A 24,689-nucleotide genomic window follows, 5' to 3' on the forward strand; every position below is an offset into this window, starting at 1 on the left:
TTGTTTATCCTAGACTAGCCAAACTATTTCAGAAAACAGTTCAGTCAGAGCAACATTCATTTCTAGTCTTAATTAGTTTTCAGAATGACCGTAGGACATTTTCATCCACGTCCTTTTTGACTGTCTCTTTCTTCTCTCCTCCAAATCCCGCTATTCTTCATACCACTGGAGTAATTGCAGCCATCAGCAATTGCAGTGGAAGTGCGTGTGGAGCTAAACTGAGCCCTGACGGAGTTGGTGTGCTGCGTGCCTGCTGCAGGCAGAGCAAGAGCAGTGCTAAAATGCTAATGCCCTCCCTGTACTAACATTCCTGCTGTTACACCGCTGATGAAGGCTGTGGTGGAAGGCTTCCGGAAAAGGCTTGATTAGAATAACTTTCTTTTGTAATTAAGAGATTGTATTAATTTCAGCCAGATACAGTCTATTTATTTTTAGCCTTTGAAAAGACTATTCAGCATGCCCAGAGGCTTCTTACCAAGAAATGTTCTTTACCTGCTGTGTTTAAAAGAAAATAGAGCAAAAAAAGTCCTTTTCTGAAGTAGTTGTGTGTTGGGTTTTCTTGGTCTCCTCTGTAGCTTTGCACAAGTGGCAGGTTATTAATACCATGTTCTTCAAGTTAGCGACACTTTCTGGAAATGATAATCCCAAGTGTCCTGGTTAGTTTTGGGTTTTACCTGCAAAAATAGTAAGGACTGCTTTCAGAAGACATTCAGAAGTGAGGCATCGGAAACCTTAGTCTTACCAAGAAAACAGATGAGCTGGCAAAAGGAAACATTTTTCTGTCATTGTGTATCAAAAAATTTTTGGTCATGTCTTCCTGTCTAACCCCACCCACCAAGTTATTACTGAAAACTGCAACCTCTACTGAAAGGGAAGATAAATTGTTAAGTAATTGTTAAAAATATTTAGCAAAGGGGTTGTAGTTTTTTACTCGGCTGTGTAAGTTTTATTTATTTATAAGAATGTTAAGTCATTAAATGCTTATAATCTGAGAATATGCACACCCACGTGGGCTCTTCTCCAAGTTTTCCTGTCAGATGAGACAGAATGTGAACTTCAACACAGAATTGAGAGAAAAAAATGGTTTTAATAATTGGCTTTCTATCTTTGCAGAGTCTTGCAGCTAAGCTGTAACCTGATTTTCATTAGAAGGGTTGGATATGGTTGTATATACTCCAGGAGTTTTGAACAAGTTTCTGGAAGATATCAACCTATGGGAAAAATGCACTTGGCAAACCCTTTATAATATATGGGGAATTTCTGCATGATGTTACTTAGTTGTTTTTTCTGAGACATTAACCACATTGTAATATTTTTTTTTCTTCATTAAGCCAAGGACCCTTGTCATCCATAAGAGCAGCGATCAAGAGATGTAAGTCTACTTTTCCTATTTTTTGAGAACCATAACATTGTAAGATTGCTACATCTTCGTTTTTAGTAACTAGTTAACTTTATATGTGAAAACAAAGTAGCTAGAAGGCTTTTGGGGGGCTGTAATTTCTTTCTCTTTCTCTTTTCTGCTTCACGTTAGACCATGTTTTTGCTTTGCTGATGGGCTGTTCCTTCTTGCCAGTTACTAACATTTTCTTATTTATGCACTAATTCATTTGTGCACAGATGTGATCCATCTCTAAAGAATTTGGATTACACGTGCCCAAATTAGTTCACTTGAAAAAACAGAAGATTGTTCTATTTTAGTAGAAATCTGCAGCAACTGCTCATTGACTGTACTGGGGACAGGATTAGACTCATGCACTGGCCTCATTTTGGAAAAAAAATTGTTTATAAATCTTGAATGAAAGTCCAAACTCTTCTTCCCTGATTTCATTGTTTAACTCCTCTTTCCCTTTCCCTGCTCATGATATTTCCAGGCAGAGAATTTCTTTAGGTGCATCTTCCAAAGTATTTTATGCTGTTTCTTTCTTCTACTTTTTATTTTTATTTCCTTTCTGCCCATGGTTTCAATTTTATATTAATGAAACAACCCTTAGGATTCTGCTATGGGGAAAAATAAATTAGTGTATGTACTACTGATTTGTTTTTCCTGGACCTATTAGTCAGGGGCTCATTAGTATGGATTAGGTTGGAGGTAGTCAAAGGGGATCATGAAAGCTTTACTCAGATCAAGTCTACATGATGCTGTAGTTAAAATGCAGCACTTTATCTGTGCTGTTGCTGCCATAGATAGGAAACTGCAAAACAGAGAGCACCAGATTACAGAGGGCCTTTTGTGGTGGAGTCAGAAATTGATTCAGACTGCCTAAGCCCCAGTACCTCGTCTAACTGAGAAACCATCTAAAAGATCATTAAGCAGTTGACCTCTGTGTTTTTAAAAATATAGTAGCAAGTGATGCTTTGTTTTGAGGCACAATCACGTAAAAAACAAAATCTAGTCAAGAAGCCCTGGCTCATATCCGATAACATTATACCTAATAATATTAATATGTAAATAACTAGGATGAAATGTAAGTACCATGTGAATTATTCAGATGATAAGCTAGAAAAAAAATCTCCATGTGCATATCAAGGCATTGTATATGAAACCATAGTTCTTTGTATGCCGGTAACCATACCTGTGGATGGACCTGTTAAAAATGGACTCTGAATAATTCCTATATCCCCTTGCCATTAATCTGGAAAAAGTATGGTATCTCTGGAAAAGTCTATTTCCCTAACAGAGTTAGAAATCTATCTTTATTTCTTAATCACATTCTGTGGGCTGTTTGTCTCTAATTTCAAGAAACAAGATAGGTATGTGCAGGGTTTCAACTTTCCAACCTGTGGACAATGCTTTATATGACTTTGTATTGGTGTCTTGTGGCCAAAGAGGAAGAGAGTTTATCTTCCTTTCAGCCACCCTGACTACAACTCTGGATAGAAAGACAGTGTAATTTTGTTTCAATTGTTTGAGCAGTAGAACTCAGAAAAGTGAGCCCAACAAGCTTGAAGAAAGCAAGCATGTGAACATGAGATGTGCTCATGAGTGATTTTTTTAATCTCAACTCTTCAAAAGTTACCCCTGGAATTTTAATGATGGTCTCAGGCCAGCTCCCACTGAAATCAGTGAAACTATTTGCATTTATGCTAGTGCAGCAACATGCACAAAAATGCCAAAGAAAGTAAAAAGTGGCAAGCCAACTGCTGCAGCAGTGAGGCAAAGGGGAACAATGTTTTTGCTCACTTCCACACCCTTCCAGAACAGGGCTACAGAAGCAAGTCTGCTGCCCTAAAATGTTGGAAGAACCTGCAGGCTTATTCCATTCTCATTCTGTTCTAAGCAAGTATGTGACTGAATTAAGGATGTGTAACAGCTTGTATGCACTCTGAGGCTGTGGCTTCCCATTTGGCAGTTTTGCAGCCATTTTTGGCTGTGGGTTTTATTTGTTTTTCATTTTTGTTTTGTTTTGCTTGGGGGCTTCCTAGGTTCTTTTGGCTCCCACTTTTTCCCAACCAGATCAATTCTGTGACCTCATTCTCTCCCCATCTGCACAAACATTTGGGCTGGCATAATGCAGGGAATCATGCAGAGGCAGGAACATACAGCCCAAGGAAAGGTGTAGGAAGGAGTGAAGTGCCTTCATAAATCATTATTGTCAGACTGGAGTGAAACTACCAGCTTGCTTTAAGGGCATAGTTATGCAGGTTTTATTCAGCAGCGATGCGAGCCTCTATGGTGCCCAGCAGTTTGGTCAGCTGTGAAAAGGGTATTTGACCTCACTGGAGGTGGGAAGAGGAATCTCCATCACCCCCTAGGTTATTTTTTATCAGTTCCCTCACTGAAGTTGCACAAAGAAGAACTGGAGCTGGGAAGCAGAGGGAGGAAACAGAGATTGTTCTTGGGGGTGGCACGTTCCTTCTCTTGTGCTGCTGGTGGTCTGAGCCCAAGGTGAACAGGTTCAAAGAGAGAAAATCGATAAAAACTGTACAGAAAGTGCTCATTTTTTTATTTAACATTCTGAGCTCACTGTGGGGTCATATGCATGCTAATGATTGTTCAAGGGGGAACAGAAGTCCATGTTTGGAAGGGAAATTGGGCATGATGATCTCTTTTAGCTACAGTCAAGTATTAAATCAGCCCAGCTCTAACGTCAGATAACCTAACATTTCCCTGAGGTGCCTAGAAGAACTAGAGGAAGAGGAGCAAGACCTCCCCCTTGTGCCATCAGGAGAAAAGCTTCAACTCTTACTTCAGAAATGCATGAAAATTTCCAATTAGTTTGAACCCCCACTTTTATAGAAATAGTCTAATCAGATCTTGGGTGAAATCAGACTTTTTTTTTCTGGTTTTGGCTTGAGGATTACCTGCTCCTTGTAGTGTTCCCTGAAGAAGGGCCTCCACAGCCGTGTAACACCTTTGGTATTGCAAAGACTGCAAGTGTTGCCTCTGGCATGGGACCATTCTGTCAGCTCTTCTGATATATTACTTTGTAGGTAAGGGAGGGAATGTTTGCCCAATCTTGAGGCTCTCCTTGAGATGCTATAATGAATAATCTTTATTCCTAGGCAGCTATATAGTGAGAAAAATAACTTCTCAGTCTAATAGTCTACACATTTCATAGGATTGATGGTAAAAATGTCTAGCCCAGTGTTAAAAAAGCATTGAAAGAAGCTGTGTTTTTAAATATTAGCACATGTCCTTGTCGTACAAAGTAATATTATTACTTTTAAACCTATTAATAATAGTTAATATGAATTAACTGAAATAGTTAATTGGCAGGATTGTGTTTACTCACAGCTGCTGGAAGGGCAATAGATAAAAATCACCAGAAAAATTTGGAGCTTGATTTCCCACAAGGCTTGGGCTATTTGAGGCTATGGTTCCAATCTTTGATGCAAAATTAAACTTACTTGTAAAACACTCTGCAATGACAAAACTGTTCAGTATTGCACACAAATTTGCTAATGGAAACACAGAAATAATTATTATGCAGTGTCTATGTTGTGGAAGTGCTCAGTGCTCACAGCAGGGTGGTATCTCAGTAGATCCCTGAATGAACTTCATAGTTGCCTCTATATTGCCGTAAAAGATTGCCTGAAAGACTAAGTTCTAGCCCAGCTCTCTTCCAAAGACTCAAAAGTGCATGTCAGACTTCTATTGCCACCAGCTTGTCTGTAGCATCACAATTCATGGGTTTATGGTATAATGGTGGTTGTACTTACAGGCATCTTGATCTCGCAGTTTAAAATGCCCCCTGCACCATAATATGTATGTGTTTCAAATACAAATGACACATTAAGTGCACTTGAAAGGTAGGACCCAGAGAAGAAACAAGAGGAAAAACATTCTAAACATAAGTATACAGCACAAACTGAGTACCCTTTACCACTGCACATTCAAAAATAATTGGCTAAAGCCCACTAAATAGTGCTTGTAAGAAAAATATATAAAAAATTAATCTATAAGTCACTGATCTCTCCTCTATTTACAGTATTACCATTAATCCTTTACTTGCTTAAATTCTACTATACTAGGTTAAATACATTTAGATGCCTCATTGACACTAATGGAAATAAATAGTGACAATGTTATGAGTTGATTTGATGTTTTTTTCTTTCCCCTGAGACCAATAAAGTTATAAGGTGAAAAAGTGCAGATTTTATGCACTGAGTTTTTCCTCTCCCTTCCCTTCTTTAACTGGTTTGTTTACCTTTTACTTAATACCACTAAGCATATGCTTCTGGAAATGTCAAGAATTCTCATCCTGAGCATTTCTTAGTGTGGAAGTTGAGGAGCCAACTGTCTTGGAAATACATTTCCATTGATTCCCCTGATGGAAGAAAGGGGTTTTAAATCTTAAAGCTGTCATAATTTGAAATCTGGGGGAGAAGTTAATAACATGCTTTTTTAAGGCAATCCACAAAAGGAATGACTTACGGGATCAAAAGACCACAAGGCCAGAAAAATGGCTGCAGGTTTTTTTTCTTTTGTTTTCAAATCAGGTGTTTGCTGTATTTTAAAAATTCATGTCTTCTCTCATACGCTTTTTAATTCAAATTCATTTCTTTGAAATGGTAAAGGAATGAAAGCTGTGTAAGTCTGGGTGCAAGGATTATTTAGAAAGTTTGTATTTTCTTTTCCCTAGCATTTGTGGAACTCCAAGAAGTACATGAAAGCAGAAGATGCAGTAGCTTTCACCTCTGCTCCTACTGTGTATTTAAGAGCTTCCAAACAAAAGATGTTCTAAAAGTGTGGTTGTAACAAAAACGTGACAGCAAAAAGAAGGGAGTGTTTGATGGAAGGAGGGAAGAACTTTGTCAAGGTCTTTAAAAAATAAATGTTTATATGAAATATTTATGTACATGGAAGTAGCTTGATTCCATAAATGCCTGGGAGATTTATTTTTTTCAGACAGAATGAGCACATTCTGAAAACATATGATGGCTTGGGTATTAGCCCTTTTGAAAAGATGTGTTTATATCTACTAGTAAAGTTATTTTTATATAAATATTTTAAATGTGTTGTTTTCAAGTGAGTTTACTTGTTTACCTGAAATTTGGAGTTTGATGGATTACGTAGATGCCTCACTGGAGTCTTTTTGCCTATGTTAAGAGAGGAAAAAGGTCTTTCAGACTTCTTCTAGGTTTTTCTTATTTGTTTTAATAACTTTAATAAATAGAAGTACATTTAGAGTCTCACAGGAGAAAACAGCATGTAAAATTTATCTCGAAGAAAGAATGAAAGAATTTAACAGGTTTATCAGTTCAGTTTTACATCCCTCATTAATTAGCTTTTATTTCTAATGCCCTTATCATTGTAATTTGGCTATACCCCAAGCAGTTGTATTGAATACATTTACCAAATGAACACTTTCTTCCATCCTCTTTGCAAAAGTAACCTTGGAATTGGTTGGTTTGGGTGAGTTTGGTTTTTTTTCTTTAATGTGTGTATTAGATCAATGCTGTGTTAAGATCTCTGAAGAAAGTGAAGGTGAGGTGTAGGGGATTTTTATTTACTTATTTTAGGCAAACAATTTTTACAGAACTGGTTTAGGAGAATTGCAGTCATGCCTGAAACTTTGAGGTGTGCCTCTTACTAGGATCAGCCTGCCTGCCCATACCTCTTTGATAGGTGAGAGTATAAATTATGGGGCCCCAGCTGCTTTGCATCTGTATCAGCTCCTCAGTGTAACCCATTATTTTTGGAAGGGAAAAAGTGCAGACCCAAATAAACCATGATTTTAAACTAAATAAAGCATTCAAAGAGATTTGACTTCCCTATCCTTGTTCCTCCAGTGGCTCTTTGTTGAGCCATACAGTGGATGTTTCCATATTCAGTTATATTCTTCATGGTTAATTTATTGCGAGGGAAGCTTCTAAACAGCCATTGTTAAAATCAGCATGAGACTAGAAATAAAATATGCTTTTATTTTAGTTTTTTAAGAAACTATATTGTGAATAGACATGACAATTGTCCTTTTACAACACTGGCACCTGCGCTATCCTTGTGTGACTAACCCATTTGATCATGGTTTCTGTCACTCTGAAGCCTTGGTTTGTTCTCCTTCACCTCCTCTTCCTCTTCTGTAACCCCTTCTTTTTTTCCTCTAGCACTCATGAATAGTGCACATCAAAAATGCCCTGTGGAAGAGGTATGTTTGACACACTGCTATGCAACTCTTGAATCAAGTATGCTTTGCCGATTTCAGCTAATGATTCTGTGATGGCACAGAAACACCATAATTGTCAGCTTTTGCACAATAAGACTCTACCACTTCCTAAATTGCACTTGCTATGCAAAAATTTGTCCCTCGGATAATTTCCTTTTCTCTCTAAAGAAATAAAAAAGAAAATATAATGTGGCCATTGAAAAAATTGTTTGAATATAAATATGGCAAAAATAGAAAAACGAAGAGATTAATCCACAAGTGATTAAACTTTAGGAAGTTTCTAGCTGGGAACATTTAATTTTTTCTTTTTACATAAGGGGGGTGAAATAGCTTCTTAGATTTTGTGCATTAGTATTTTTCCCTTCTCTAAAACAAACAAAAAGAGACATTAAAAAAAGATTAAAGAACACATCTCAGAAATGGGCCATCAAAGCAAAGCCAGACGTGTTTAACACTTCTTTTTGTTTTATTCATGGATTGTTTTAACTACAGTCGAAGTTTCTACGCTAGGGTCACCACAATGCAGAATGCAGGAATGTGTGGTGAGGAAGAAAAAAGGGGACAGGACCATCTCTCTTGGTGGTAACTTGGACATAGAGTGACTTAAACAGATTATGAAACTGCACCCGAAACCTTTTAGAAACTTCTCATATTTAATACAAATAATTTTTTTTTTAAACTTGGCCACTCTTAAAATCTGGAATTTATGATCAGATGCTGTATGTTCTCCATTTCGTTGATAGTGGATTGGTAAGGGCTCTGCTATTATCCTCATCTTATTGCTGTCACAGTATATTTTAACCTCTTCAAAACTTTTGTTTCTTTTCTTTAAATAGCTTCTCGGACCTCTAGCCATAGCGAACAGCAGAGGGAGAGAAGGTATGATGCTGTTTTTTATATTGCAATTAGGTGTTACTGTAAGGCTTGTTAGATTGTGTCACATTATTAGTTTTTGTGGATTTCTCCTCTATTTTATTTTTTTTTCCTTCTTTCTATTCTTAGTGTGTTTAAAAGTAAATTAGACTTGGAATAAAATAAAAATACTGTGATTCTTAAGCACAAGGTAGGTTAAGAGTTTGAGGACTCTTCTCATCAACTTTTGTATGTGTCCTCAAAAAAAAATGCAACCAACCATCAAACCTCTGCAGAACTGTTTTACTTTCCTGACATCTATTTACAGAATCACTTCACAATGAAAATAAGCACACTTTCAGGCCTCCTTCCAGTTTCTCAAAGGGTATTGAGAAAGGAGGTCACCAACCTGGATAGCTGGTGAACTGAGTCTGCCATTATTTCAGGTGTGAAGAAATTGTAGCGCCCCCCCCCCCCCCCTTTTTTTAATTCTTTTTACAATAGTTTTAGAAGTTATGCTTGTGGAGGTTTTTTTGTCAGTAGACAGAGGCTTCTGTAGCAGATGCTTCATCTACTTACAAAACTCACTTCTCATAGTGTATTTTGTGAGAGACTCTAGATTGGTCAGTGGTACCCTGGGGGCGGTGGTCTGGGAAGGTGGGCCATCACGGCAGCTTATGCTCTAAAGCAGTCGTTACAGTGATAAAACAGGAGTAGTGCCTACGGGTCCTTAACTGTCACAGAAGTCCCTATTGTGCTAGGTGCTGTAAGCAGATAGGCCCTGTCCCAAAGGCCTCCTGAGGCTTGCTCTGCCCCACTTCAGCAAAGTGGGAGGTTTCCCTATAGAGGTCTGAGGGTAGACAAGTTTTTAGGTAGCCAGCCAGAAGCAGTTTTAACTATCCTACTGTTTTCACATTGTAGCAGGCTAAGGGCAAACACATGATTAGTTCTCTTTACCTGTTGAAGACTAAGACTTCTTCCATCTAATTGAGTTACACTTGTGTTTTAGTATTTCAAACATGTAAATTATTTCACTGAAGCCAGTAAACCTACTTTTTGGCTTAGGCATTTAATTAGGTCCTTTGAATGGAAGCTTAAGTGCTTGTTAGAAAGGTCAGGTAAGTTACTTTGAAATAATGGAAAAACATCTTTGGTTAAATCAAAAAGACCTGATTTCCCATGCTGAGAAAACCTTGGTCTTTTATACTTAAAAGAACTATTTAAAATGTTTTAGGTAATTATTCCCCTTTGCCTTCATTTCCAGGCGTCCTGAAATTACAATAGTTGCTGCTGAACCCCTCCGGCCATCCTGCTGGTTTCCAGGTGCAAACCCTGTCACTCCTCATGGATTAGGATTCCCTTCTGCTTCATCTCATGCTCAGTGGAGGAGAAATGAGCATATTCCTGCTGAGGTGAGCGTGAATTTACATGAGGTGTGTTTGATTTACAAAGGTAAAAAGCACGTTAAGTTAGAGAGGAACAGTTTTTGCTTGCTTAGACTTTCATCACATTGAATAAAAGACTATGACAGCGTTCTTTTCCTCTGCATGTGTTAATTTAGTATTTTTAAATTTATATGCTCTTTTTTTAAAGGATCACATCTGGACTTACATTAATATTTATGTCTCTGTTTTGTAGCTTCCACCATCATATGAGCAGGTGATAAAAGAAATCAATCAAGTGCAAGTCAATACAACAAATAACAATAATGCTGCTGCTCCTAGACATACCACTACTTCTGCAACACAAACTGACTTTCCAGAGGAACTAATCGGCCATTTGCCAGGAAGTAATGTAAAAACTGGTGTGCCTACACACTGGGAATCTGCAGGCTATCCGGGTGAGGCTGGTTTGGATTTCTTATTGATGCAAACCTTACTCTGTCTCCTGAAGATGTTCTTTATTATTGGTCTGTGCAGCATTTAATATGAATAACAGTTAAATTTCTGTGAATTATTACTGGTGTAAATTTCTATAAAAATCCTCTCTTCTGAGGAACTGCCATTGCATTCACGGTCAGACTATGATTAAACCTTGAAAGTTTTGCTCGATTCAGCTATAATGGCAATTGCTTTGAGGCCAGAGGAGGTCAGATGTCCAATCAGAATAGCAGCAGTGTTACATGTTCAGACTGAAAAGTGTGCAAACCAAGTTGGGGACAATACTGTACTATTCTTTGGTCTAGATGTTGCTTGCATGCCCCTCATGCTGCAAGCTAACAAGTAGTTTTGAACTCACAATGTGTATATACCATGCATTTTAGCAATCTTCAGCTTATTCCTAGAGATTGTATATTTTTTTCATTCATCTTTTTAGAAAGAGAACTGCAGTTTCACAAGCAGCAGTAAGTTCTGAATGAAAACCATCATGTTTACCATTCCGATGGCTGACAAAAAATAACATAAACAAAGTGTTCTGGAATAGGTAACTGAAACCTTTTCTTTTCTGTTAGCAGGGCAGAGTCCTCTTAAACCTCCTAGGCCTTCTGCATATCTCCTGAATAGGTGTCTTTCAGAAAATGAGAATCCCTTAATAGTTTTTGAAGTGTCTGAAGGTCAGAGGTGCCAAGAAAATCCCAATGCTGTGATACGTCCTGTGCCAAAGCCAAGATCAAGAAGCAATCTCAGACCTGTGGTCAAAAATACTGAAAGTAAGGTAGACAATGGAGAAGTGAACCAGTCTACCACGAAAAGGCAGCAACCTCCAGTTCAGCAGTCACCTCTGTTAGATGATAGCTTACTAGACAATCACTTGGCGATGGACAGCATGAGTACAGAAAAGAGCCAAAATAGTATTGTTTCAAGGATCAAAGTTTTTGAATCCCAAGGAACTAATGATACCTCAGGATTATCAAAAAAGCCAGAAATTGCCCCTCGTTCATTCACCCCAAGACCTGTTACTGCAAAGAAGCCAGTAGTTGCTCCAAAGCCAGGGGTAAGCAGAATTTCAGGAGACTGGGATGCATGGACAGAAAGCAAATCAACACCTTCCAAGGAATTGCAGCCTCAACCTGCAGTAGTTGGGAGCAGTGTTGTAACCAAACCTGAGCTGCCAAAGAAGCCAAAACCTGGCCTTGTTAAAAGTAGTAGTAGTGATTTTCTTGATGTAAGGAGTGGATCAGTTGCAGAGAACAGCAATGGACAAAAGAAATTTCCCGTTCCTGCTCCAAGGCCTCTCGTTCCTAAAAAGTCACGTTATGCAGAAAATCCTGCCCTTTCTTTGGCCACACTAAAACCAATTGCTGCTCCCCCACGGGCTTCTGTATCTGCCCAAGAAAAAGTTTTCAAGTCTCTGGGGGAATTGTCACCTGCAACCAACTCCTCAGCACCTGCTTTGCAAAATAAACTAGATGTGGAAAGAGATCTGATCAGTTTTGATGATGACGTTTTGCCCGCAAGTCCAGCTTGTGTAGTTAAAGATAGCATCAGTTCTGAAGCAGCAGCAGGTAAGAAGAAATTTTTTTGAACTGTCCCTGTGGTTACTCTTTGCAGGTGTATGAGCCTGTGTGAGTTATGTCTGCCTGTCTTGGTGGGGTTTATGTGTGTATATGAAATTCTTGGTTTTCTATTATGTCAAGATCACTATGAAATTACTTGGATTTTGAGACTCGGGAGGTTTCAAGGCTATATAAATCTCAGAACTTGCCTGCTGGATTTATTATGTGATTACTAAAATAATGATAAAAGACTTGATGTTATACACTAGATGTCACCTCCAGAATGTATCATAATTCTCTCTGGGGAACTTGGGACATCTTATCTCTCACCATCTAATCTAATTTATTTGAGTGCCTGAAGTTCTGTAGTGGAAACCTAGTCATCTAGAGAAGCAGCAATGTTTGTTACGTTTATGGAAACTTGTGATCAAACATACTGGTATACTCTGTCCATCTCACCAGTGCCTAATTGTCTCTTTCCTCTCTTTGTGGTTTGTCTTGTCTTGTCTTGTCAAGCAACTATGTGCTTGTTATGCAACTTCAATTTTTTCTAATAAGTGAAAATAATTATTTTGTATGGACAGATTAGTTACTACAGCTACATCCCTTTCATAAACCTTGTTTGATTCCTTTAAGCACTTGGGGTTGATTTTTTTAACGCTGTTTTAGTTAAAGACACAGGTTAGTGTTGGGCTGTCATTAAATTTTATAGCAATAGGTTTTTCCCTCTTAATATTCAGGTATGTCCTGATTTAGCTTATCAGCCCCATTGCAATCCAGAGAGAGTTCTGCTTTAAAACAGATGGTGTATGTCATACAAAATGTTTGTTCAAGGAACTATGATTTTTAATTTTTTTTAACCTCATTTGTCGTTAAACATCTCAGCTTTCTGAAAAGAGAAGCATGGATACTGTGTAGTTGTCACAGTAAATCGATATTAATGATTGTTAACAAATGCAATTTCTTCACAGTTTGTGGATTATATAATTAGATGAATTTCCAATTTTTTTATTGTTTCTCCTCTCTATTGGCATAAAAAGCCCAAGGCAGATGTAGAAAGTCCCTTAAAGCCCTAAACTGCTAACATCAGCATGTATGGACATACAGATCTTGGGGAGCTTAATGAAAGCAGTGAAATAAGGCAGCAGAAGATCTTGTAGGGGGAGGTGATTAGCTCAACATGGATACAAGTCCATTTTTTCTTGGACTGACAGATTCCAGGAACACTACAGAAGCTGTACCAAGCCTGGAAGGAGGCAGGAGTACAGGGTGACTGGAGAGGTGTTTCGTAATTACATCAAGGAAGTGTATGACTGATGGTGTCTAGCTGGGAACAGTCATGGTCATTGCATCTGGGGACTGGAGTCGGGGAACAGCCACTGTGCATGTGATAGTTTTAGAAGAAAGTTAGAAGCGTGAGAGAAGACTCTTGCTTTCTGTGCATTTAGGGTAAATCTTTTGTAGTTTCAGTAATTTTATTTTGATTAATACATGCAACAAACAGAAGGAAAATGTAACCGTTCTAAGTAGTAGGCAAGAAAAGAGAATACTTAAATTTTGAAAGTGCGTAAAAAGGAAAATGTTTTGGCTGTGTACGCTAAAAGACTGCCTTTCCCCCAACCTGGAAAAATTAAGTAACCTTAATTTTTCTGTTAAATCAGAGGTTGAGTGATCCCAAATGAAAATCACCTGAAAAAAAAGCTTTCATGATAAAGTGGTAAGAATGTCAGTCTTCCTCTTTCTGGTTGGTGTCCTAGGTGTTATTCTTGATTTAATTAAGAAAAAAATACTTACCATTCTCATGGTCAACAAAAGAATTATTCAGATGATAGCTTCCTGACTTCTTGAGTCACCTGTCCATGATGTTATTCATTCAATAAAATGGCATCTTTGCTGCAACCCCTTCTTACCTACTAAAGAGAAAAAGGTCTGACAGTATTATCACTTTATTACACTGTAAAATTAGGATTCATTCCAGATTTTTGCAGGCATTTGTGAGCTCAAGATCATATCCTGTACTCTTTATTACTAATCCAGCACTATGTCTTGACAAAGCATCCACAAGAGGAACACTGGCTTTCTGAAAAATGAGGCAAGATGGAGTACTAACACTAGCTATTTCTCATGTTCCCATAGGAACAGCTTAGGATTTGCAAGATGAATCCACAGTAAAATGTTTTGTAAAGGCAGGAAGAGAAGCTCTAATCTTGGTCCCATTTCCCCAGACCTTTGCATTTCTTACATATTTGTCACTGTCATTACTTAGCAAAATGACATCGCTCCGCTTGTTGTTATGGCAACCCTAGGAAAGGAAGAAGGCTTTTATGCAGTGGTGTTTGAAACTAAGCACCAACAGCTTGTTTGTCAAAGAACAGTGTTACATCACAGATTGTAGTGTTCACAAAAGTTAATTTTTTTCTGATATAGGACAAATGCATCTGGTACTTAGACTAATGTAAATAGAACTGGACAGATTGATCACTGCTGCTGCTAATGCCTGTTGCAACAGTAAGAAGGTGAAGTGTTCAGTTGATGATGAGACAGGCGCAGAAGTTGAAGTGAGCATATGAACGAAAAAGTGAAACAGGCCAAACAAATGCAGAATCTCCACAGCAATTTAGTTGACTGACATAAGATGCCAGCTTCCTCTAACAGAAGGCTACCATCTCCACAGTAGTGAAAGATATTTGAATATTATCTATGTGCTAAGATCAACAGTGTTGGCAACAAACCAGTTTATAGTTTCACCAGTTCAACTGTCAGTGTTTAACTGGTAGTTTAACTACCAAAGCTAGCTGGATGATTTTCTTTCAAGTTTACCTCAGGCAGTCCCATGGGTTTCATCAGTGTTTGACAGCATCTCCAACAGCACAGCTTTCAGTAGAGTGAACTTGCTCTTACTCAAACATTAATCATTTTATCTTTGTCCAGCCTATACAGAGGGGGGGGAACCATTCTGGTACAAATAGAGACTCTGGGTACCAAGATCCCTTTCAAAGGTTTCAGCATCTACTCTGTCACTTGAAGTCTGTGGGACCTTTGGAAGCTCTACAGCTCTGAGATTCAGAGGTGAACTGTGGCAGAACCTTGCATCCAACTCGTGCCTCTGATGCTGGCCCAAGGGAAGTGCCAGCAAGGAGAAGTCAGGAATGACAAATATGTAGAACTGCTCCTTTCATCAGCAGCCAAAATTGATGCCAGTTTTAAGTGCCATAATTTTGGACTCAAAGGCTACAGATAATGTTCAAAGCCATTTGTATTCTAATGAAACTACTCTGGTTCAAGTCCGTCATTTAGAATGTGAAAGCATCTGTCTGGGACTCTAAATCTTGAGGTGCTAATGCCTTGATGACAGTTGTGATATTTTGGATCATCTGGAGTATTTTTACATTTCTCTTATAGCTGGTAACAGGGATTTGTGCAGTTCCTGAAGGTTAAAAGTTTTGGTAATCTGTTAGGTGGGCTTTCTTCTCACTAATCCATTTTTAAAAAGGCTTGAAAATGAAATCCCAGTGCAAGTTGAACTGAGTGTAAATTCCATGGCTTCAGAAGATCCATGAATTTACCCAGAACTTATATTAATTGTTATATTAAAGCATGTAGCGTGCCTGCTTGCTAAATATTCTAAGAATGTATGTTTTGGACAAAGAAAGTGAGGTAACAGTGCATTTAAAGCACACATTTAAATTAAAACCTGGAGGTGATCTTGCTAGAATGTTTTCATTCCTTTTTGCATGTGGAGAATTATTCTTCTCTCTCATCTTCTCTCTTTCTAAAACAGCATATAATTCACTGATTACTCTATGCCTGATATACCAGAACTCAATTTAAACCAAATTCTTAGAACAGTAGTTCAGAGAGTGCCTTACCTTACCAGCAGGAGACAGCTCTCTCTTTTGGTATCTTCATCATATTAGTGTATTTCAATTCTAACAGTAATACTACTGCATTTCTTAATTGTTTTATCTATCTAGCTGTCTATCTATCTATCTACTTCATCACAGTATAAAAGTTCATTTCTGCCTGTATGGTGAAAAAAACACCAAACAAACTAATGCTGCTGTCCATTTATATGTATTGTTCCTTCTTGTGGCATGAACGGTAGAGTCTGGGTGACATTGTCAATTCAGAAAAATTGCTGCTTGAACTCCAAATTTGTCTGCTGTGGGGATATTGACCAGCTGCTTGTTTTTAATTGAAGGAAAAGAAGGAAAAGAAAAAAAGAACTGAGATATTTCTAACTGGTAGATTAGTCCAGACATATCTTCAAAATAATGCAGCTTTTCTTAAGGTTCTGCAGCGTTACTTCTGATGACTCTTTGTGCTGGTTTTGACTGGGATAATTTTCTTCATAGTAGCTAGTATGGGGCTATATTTTGGATTTGTGCTGAAAATAGCGTTGGTAATGCTGAGATGTTTTAGATATTGCTGAGCACTCCTCACACAGAGCCAAGGCCTTTTCTGCTTCTCACCCCACCCCACCAGCGAGGAGGCTGGGGGGGCACAAGAAGTTGGGAGGGGACACAGCTGGGACAGCTTACCCCAACTGACCCAAGGGATGTCCCTGACCATATGATGTCATGCTCAGCAGATAAAGCTGGGAAGAAGAAGGAATGGGGGGACATTTGGAATGATGGCATTTGCCTTCCCAAGTAACAGTTACATGTGATGGAGCCCTGCTTTCCTGGAGATGGCTGAACACCTGCCTGCCCATGGGAAGTGGTGAATGAATTTCTTGGTTTGCTTTGCTTTGCTTGGGTGCATGGCTTTTGCTTTCCCTATTAAACTGTCTTTATCTCAACCCACAAGTATTTGCACTTTCACCCTTCCTATTCTCTACCCCGTCCCACTGGGGGAGAGTGAGTGAGCAGCTGTGTGGGGCTTAGTTGCCAGCTGGGGTTAAACCGCAACACTCTTGTGGTTATTTTCAAGTTACCTGTCTCCTTTTTTACTTACTGCCAGAAGTATCATCCCCAGAAAAGAGCAAGCTGTCTCATCCATTTTAATCTGCTATTTGGCTTAAACCCCTGACAAAACCAGATTTACCTGAAGGCTTGCTATTGTGGGGTGGAGTAGTGGAGGTATGGGTCTGTGTTGTGTCCTGTTGGTTTTGCTGCAAGGTTGGCAATCTCCAGCAGAAGTGGTAACAAGCATCCATTAACTCTTCACAGGCTACAGATGTTTGCTTAGTAAACATAAATTGGAGCCTTCAAAGAGCTTGGAAGTGACTCCACTGTTACCACAGGAGAGGGCCTTATATCTAGTTTCAGGAAACAAATAAGGTTTTTAAATCATAGCTATGTAGTAGATGAGGAGCCCTTTAGGTTGTCAAATGCAAATTAATTTGCTTTTGAGTTCCATGTCTATAGATGCTGTTAAGTGGTAACACACAAATAATAATGTTCTTAATAATAATTGTCTTCTTGGATGATTAAATCTGTTTAGTTTACAGTAACACTTAAAATGCAGATATCTTTTGATCAGAAAGATTGTCAAAGAACAACAAAATGCTTATTTAAAAGAAGTGTTTATAAATAGAACTATTGTTTTCCTTTGCTGAAAGCATATGAGATTCTTGTAAGAGGGTAGATAGGTATTTTAAACAACATTAATAAATTCCCTTGTCCTTCACGTTTTCATTAAAAAGATTTTGTATGCCCTACTGCTTTCCGTCATCAATCTGCTGCTTTGGAGATTTCCAGCTTGCCTATTTTGGGGCACTTCAATCTCTTGCCAGTGAACAAGCATTCATTCACCTGACAAGAATGGACAAGGCTGTGTTTCTTAATCTCCAGGGTAACTTGGGGTTTGGTTTTTTGTCACCCACTGTATGTCCAAATACCCTCCGGCATCCAATTTTTGAAGATAGACCAGGTTATGCAACCAATTTCTAACAACATGACCTCATGGCTGACCTGTTCTGGGCAGGAGGTTGGATTAAAGACCTCCTAAAGGCTCTTGCAATCTGAACTATCCTAGTCTTACTTGAACTAGCAAAATAGATTAATGATGTAGGAATAGCCTCCAAACTCTCACATAATAGCTCGTGCTGGTCTAAGCAGTCCTTTTGTGCCAGAGGCGGTGTAATTACTATCACCTTTACTAGTATGGATAAACTAGCAATGAACCAAATGGTTGTGCTTTTAGATACATACAGATAGTAATTGTGGGCATTCCCACAGTTTGAGAGAGAAGTGCTGAAAGCTCGGAAAAGGTCCATTTATATCTGTCTCTGTGTACGATGTAGCACTGTAGTTTTCCACCCCATAAATGCTTGTATTGCCATTGTTACAATAGCCCAAGAAATTTTGCTATTCTAGATTTTATTTCATCTGCTCTCCAGCTTTCTAACAGTGTAGATGAGATATTTCACTGCTCAGTTAAGGACATCTTGCATTTTCAAAAAGAACATTTAGTTTGGATCTTCTGCTGCATCTCTCAGCAATTTTTTTTCCTGTACTTTCCAGACAATATCAAACTCTACATAATTCTTTGACTTGTGGACTTTTGCCATATTGATGGCTAGGCTCCTTCTGCAAACTCCACATGTGCCCTGTAAACATCATTCATTCCTTGGATTGGACTCGTTCCTCAAAAATGGTGATCACTGGCCTTGAGTTGCCTTACTTGTTGTGGTGATCTGTCAGATGTCAGCAGTGAACAGGGAGCAACGCCTGAAACCTATGCGAGTAGTTCACTACATTTACTGCTACTCAGAGCAGAGAAAATGTTGCTGGATAAATTTTTCCTGTCCTGAAGTCTTTGCACAACTATTTTTAAAAAATCTTGTTAATTTGTGAGACATTTGAAGTTTCTGTTTTGGCATCTGGACATAATATTTCTGGGAGGAAAAATAATCCTCAAGACAAAACTTTCTGAAATTACTGTGTGCTTGCTCTGGTGTTGTGTGCTTTTGATAAAACAGCATAAGCAGATGTAGAAATAAAACTAATGCTTTGGCAACTGCACTGGAAAAGCTACTTATATGTAAAGGTTGTTATATAGAAGAGATTTTTACCAGCCCACTCAAGTACCTGTTTGACTAAATGTGCCATATCAGGTAAAGCAAATCTCCTTGGCCTAATGCACTATAATTCTTTGAATGAAGCAGGACTACACAGTCCATTTATAGCCTCTACCAAAATAACTGGGCTAGTCATGAAAAACCTCTTTGTAGATCAGGCAGAAAGAAATCTTAGAACGTTATGGTAGCAGATTTGCTTATCTCTTCTCCAATTTTAAGCCTGAAGCCATACTGAGTCTACTCCTGAATACTGTATTCCTTTTATTTGAGTGACCTGGTCTACTCTCCTAGTGTTAGGAGAATGCTGGGAAGCCTGAGTTTCACTTGAGCTTACTTTCAGGTTATGTGCAGATTACATCCTGAAAGAGCCTGTATCCCATTCTCTTTCTTTTTTTTTTTCCTTTTTCTGTTTTGATTTCCCAGTCTATTAAAAGATATGGTCATGACCAGATCATGGCAATTTTCCATGCAGAGGGAGCTGCAAATTGCATATTTTGAGAAAGGTGGTGTAGTCTATATTATTCTCTCTGGGTCAGAAATACCATTTCTAAGAACAGTGAACTGTTAATTTTGGTGATGAAAAATACTGGGGAAAACTGAGATTGGGAAAATCAGTGGTGCTGGAATTTAGGTACGATACCTGTCTAATATGTCTATTTTTAGTTGTAAATAGGTTGAGATTTAGAATGTCTGAGTGAACATCAGACTTTTGGTTGTCGCATTTCACAGTGTTTCTTGAGCATGGACCCCATTCCTCTGTCAGGTTTCCATTGAATCTCCAGCTATATTACTAGGAGGGGACTGTTGTTGAAAAACTTCACCCAAGTATGGGTTAAGTATGCTTCCACAAACACCAGAGTGGTTTCATGGGGCTAGGTTTTAATAAAACCATTTGTTGGTGAGGCTTGGCTCTGTTCTCTGTTCCTGGAAGACCTCAATAACAGTACTGTTGTGTGTGAGGAGAATGTGCGAGCCTTGCCTTTAACAGCTGATTTAGTTTTTTTAATTAAACATTGAAAGTAGACACAGTTGCATACTTCTGTGGTGGCAAGTGTTGTAATGTCAGCATCAACATCTTTCGTACTACGTTGTTCTCATGTACTGAGAGTAGTTCTTGGAGGACTGAGCATCTTCACAGCAGATACTGCTATGCTGTGCTTTTAGCTTTCCACATCTGATGTGTTTGGAGATTCCCCTTTATTGCTGCTGAGGTATCTGTTACCCTCTTACTACCACTTACTGAAAGACTACCAATAAATATTTCAGAAAGATACCCATCTGTCCTGCTCATATGGGAAAAACCTAGCATTTGTTCTGTAACCTCCTGATTTTTTATTTTAAACAAGGATGGAAAATGAGAGTGGGGAAAATGAGCTGCCTCTCCTAAACTGGTAAAAGAAAGAGATGATACACGGTATATTTGAATACACAGTTTTCATTTGTCTTTCCTGCAAACAAGCGCAGTAATACATGTTATCACATAAACCTTTGAAACAGAAGCTGTAGCAAAGGGAGACTAAGGAAGACACAGGCTTTAAGCATCATTGTAAAAGTTTAATAAAAAAAAAATCAATAGAGGTCTGTGGATATATGTTATGAAAAATGTCTTGCAGATTAATTTCCTTGAGCTGAGAAGCTTTAAATGAGTACATTAACAATTCTGTTTTCACACCTCCGTGAATTATGCTCAAACGATGCCCAATTGTTGTTAAACAACATAAAAATTTGATATGCTGTCAGTCCCATTGCACAAAGCAGCACAGTCGTTTACTCAGCCAATTTCTGCTGCAAACCCAACACTGGGGAATGGAATAACACAAACAAGGTAATAACTTTTAAACTAATTATGAGGTGACAACGGTATAATTGAACATAAGATAATGAGTGGAAAACTAAGGTTCATTGAATGGTTTTCTCAGCCTTAAAAATTACTTCTCAGATTTACTGATTTAGAGACCTCTGCCCACTGTTGAATGGTTGAGAAAACCATTTTTATGCATAGCAGTCATTAACAGCTGACAAGCAGTAATTTTGTACAATTTTAAATCTCCCATAAATTTACAACAATACAGATCTGTGATTATTTTGGGGGTTTAGAACATTTCTACTTGTTGTCACAATGTATATATTTTTATGAGATGGAGGCTTTGGAAAATTGTTTCCTTGTTGTTCATGCAGAACTTCCTTAACCTCTGCAGAACCTTACCTTGAGAGATGCTCCACGTGCAGGTGTGTTCCCTATGGTCCTGCTGTGTCAAGGAGCCCATGACTTAGCCCTGCTCACCTTTCCTTTGCTCGCCCTGTGTCTCCAGCTTCCCAATGGGCCAGTGCAGCTTTAAGGCCCCACTGCCCTGCTGCCTCGTCAGGGTCACTCCTCAAATCTGTCACAGAGTTGTTGGATAACTGAAAGGTCACTTTGAACACCAGCAAAAGAGTTAAGATTAGATAAATCTTCTGTTTTGAATGCAATTCAAATGTTAGCATTCTAGCTAGCAGGCATAGGTATAAAGGAATAAAAGAAAATTTTAACTACAGGCTTGCTCTAAGAGTGGGATTTTTGTTTCTTGTAATGACCGTACTGCCAGAATGCTTGCACTTGTCTTGTGGTCTGTGTTTTCAAGTCCTCTACAAAAAACCTTGCTACGACAAAGCTTTCATTGAAGAGACCTAAACCTTTTACTGACTAGTGCTAATCCATAACTTAAACAAGATGTTAGTTTTACCCTTACCTTCTAAAACATTGTGGGTTGCCTGTGCCTAGTTTCTGTATGCGCCAGTGTCTTTGGGCACAATGTGATGGAGCCATCTTCTGTCTAGATGGTAACAGAGCTTAGTTTTAACTATAGCCTCTATTCCTTTAGCTGTAGACAAATTGTTGACCTGTGATGATCCTTTCTACCTGAAGTATACGCTCAAAGCTGTTGTACAAGCAGCCTGACAGAAGGAATTGGTGTGCTTTGATTCATGATTAAACTGTGACATGAAGGTACCCAGGCAGATTTCTGGGGAGCCTGTAGGCAGGTAGATCTATTGACTTTGGGAGAGACCACGGCACAAACCCCCATGGCACACCTGTATGTGGTGGATACGCCAGCAAAGACAGCCTTAAGCAAGGGGCTAGTGGGAGGTGGACATCTGAGCAGGGGTGACCGTGCGTGGGCCTTGCGCCATGTTGTCCCTGCTGTTGCTACAGCTGCGCACTGGCAGCGGGATCTGGGGGTACGGACAGAGGGGGCTGCTGGCAGCAGACAGATGTGCCCGGCAAGGAGGAGCGGCAGCAGAGGCTGGGGTAGCTGCGACCGCCAAATCATGTGCATGCGGAAGGGCAGTCCATTACACTGTAATTTGGCAGCCCAGTATTACCCAGTGTTTTCTCTCTCTGAAATTACTTTGGACCTGGTTTTGTACTTGGTCTTCTTCCCCTCTCTCTAAAAATGCCAAGGCTTTTTTAATTAAAATGCTAAAAGGTTTTTAATGAGGTTGTTCATAAATAAACACTGTATTTCTGGATTTTTCTTAAATCCTATGTATATTCCTAGACACAGATTTCTAGTGTCTTGATAATCATAGAATCATAGAATGATTTGGGTTGGAAGGGACCTTAAAGATCATCTAGTTCCAACACCCCTGCCATGGGCAGGGACACTTTCCACTAGACCAGGTTGCTCAAAGCCCCATCCAGCCTGGCCTGGAACACGTCCAGGGATGGGGCATCCACAACTTCTCTGGGCAGCCTGTTCCAGTGCCTCACCACCCTCACAGTAAAGAATTTCTTCCTTGCATCCAGTCTAAATCTACCCTCTTTCGGTGTAAAGCCATTACCTCTTGTCCTATCACTACATGCCCTTGTAAAAACTCCCTCTTCCAGCTTTCCTGTAGGTCCCCTTTAGGTACTGGAAGGCTGCTATAAGGTCTTCCTAGAGCCTTCTCTTCTCCAGGCTGAACAACCCCAACTCTCTCAGCCTGTCTTCATAGGAGGGGTGTTCCATTCCTCTGATCATCTTCGTGGCCCTTCTCTGGACTTGCTCCAACAGGTCCATGTCCTTCTTATGTTGGGACCCCAGAATGCAGTATTCCAGGTGGGGTGTCACAAGAGCGGAGTAGAGGGGCAGAATTACCTCCCCCGACCTGCTGGTCATGCTTCTTTTGGTGCAGCCCAGGATACGGTTGGCTTTCTGGGCTGCGAGCACACATTGCCAGGTCATGCTGAGCTTCTTGTCAACCAACACTCCCAAGTCCTCCTCAGGGCTGCTCTCAATCCGTTCTCTACACAGCCTATATTTAGGCTTGGGACTGCCCTGACCCATGTGCAGGACCTTGCACTTGGCCTTGCTGAACTTCATGAGGTTCACAAAGGCCCACCTCTCAAGCCTGTCAAGGTCCCTCTGGATGGCATCTCTTCCCTCCAGTGTGTCGACCACACCACGCAGCTTGGTGTCGTTGGCAAACTTGCTGAGGTGCACTCGATCCCACTGTCCATGTTGCCAACAAAGATCTTAAACAGCACCTGAGGAACACCACTCATCACTGGTCTCCACTTGGACATTAAGCCATTGACTGCAACTCTTTGAGTGCGACCACCAGCCAATTCCTTATCCACCAAGTGGTCCATCCGTCAAATCCATGTGTCTCCAATTTAGAGACAAGGATGTCATGTGGAACAGTGTCAAATGCTTTGCACTGCATTGTGTTATACTATCCAAAATTAACTGTAAGAAATCATGACTTCATGTTACATAATTTTTTAAATTGTTTTTTATAAGTGTTGAAAATAAAATTTTATCAAATACAGGGCTTCCAACTTTGTCAGAAAGTGTGGCAATAGTTTTGGGAAAGGGTATGTTTTTATAAAAAGTCCTGAAGAATGTAAAGAGATGCCCAGCATACTTCCTCTCTGAGACTCTGACACTCCATAAATAACATCTCATTGAGCTACACATCTAAAACGGCCACCAGAGGAGATCAAACTTGGTTGTTGGGGCTATGAATATATGTCATAGAGAATTTATTGTCCGGAGTTCTTCTCCAGTTTCCACTTCACACATTTATGATACCATTAATTGTTGCCATTTTACTGCAGTTTTTGGTAATGTCAGAGAAAAAGGTAGCAGTTGTTAACAACAGAGAAGTGGTATAAATGAAGTATTGCTCTTTGGCATGAAGGTGTACTTGAGAAAGAACCCATTGATTTGGATTTTATTTATGTAGAAGTATTTTTACAGCTGCTTTCTACATGCGCATATGTTCCCATGCCTATTAATAAGAGACCAGTGCTTAAGTTTATGAAGCATAGAAAACGTTGCTCCTGTCTTACCGATGGAATGATTGGACAGTCTTGTAGAGGAATGAGTGATACAGGCAGGGGCAGAGCTCAGGCACGACTCCCAGTCCTTGGTCTGAACCAGTCTCCCCCATGACACCAGGTTTACAATCAACAAAATGATGCAGTCTTCCAGGGAATTAGTTGTTCTACAGCAAAGACATTTTGTAATCAGTAATACTTAAATGCTTTGCATTTGTTTTGTTTTGTTTCTATAGGCATTTTGTCTGCTGCAGTGCTGATTCTTTAGCTTTAGCAAGATTTTATTGATTAAAACTTTTTAGCAAATGTGTTCGCAGCTATGTCTGCATATTGGAGCAACTGCTTTGAAAACTTTTCCCTAAAGCCATCCTGATTTCAGGTCCCTATTACCAAGCAATGCAGTTCCTTTTGTTCAGTGGCTTATATAATCCCAGAAGGCATCTGGAACATGTTTATGTTAAGTCAACT

The 24,689-nt window shown here is 39.3% G+C and overlaps 1 protein-coding gene across 7 annotated transcripts in view; it reads left to right on the plus strand.

The window, feature by feature from the left end:
- The window catches only part of SH3D19 (SH3 domain containing 19), a 122,283-nt gene that overhangs the window by 74,613 nt on the left and 22,981 nt on the right, over positions 1-24,689 (plus strand). For 4 of the 7 annotated variants that reach the window (XM_075029805.1, XM_075029813.1, XM_075029830.1 and 1 more), the window contains 6 exons: positions 1,332-1,372; positions 7,549-7,589; positions 8,444-8,486; positions 9,724-9,871; positions 10,098-10,299; positions 10,912-11,904. In XM_075029805.1, coding sequence (XP_074885906.1) covers positions 7,574-7,589; positions 8,444-8,486; positions 9,724-9,871; positions 10,098-10,299; positions 10,912-11,904 — 1,402 coding nt within the window. In that variant the 5' untranslated portion in view covers positions 1,332-1,372; positions 7,549-7,573. The remainder of the gene's footprint in view (positions 1-1,331; positions 1,373-7,548; positions 7,590-8,443; positions 8,487-9,723; positions 9,872-10,097; positions 10,300-10,911; positions 11,905-24,689) is intronic. The other 3 variants (XM_075029776.1, XM_075029795.1, XM_075029786.1) reach the window with 2 other exon arrangements.

The sequence above is a fragment of the Buteo buteo genome, chromosome 1 (genome assembly GCF_964188355.1).
Source record: "Buteo buteo chromosome 1, bButBut1.hap1.1, whole genome shotgun sequence".
NCBI classification, from domain to species: Eukaryota; Metazoa; Chordata; class Aves; order Accipitriformes; family Accipitridae; genus Buteo; species Buteo buteo.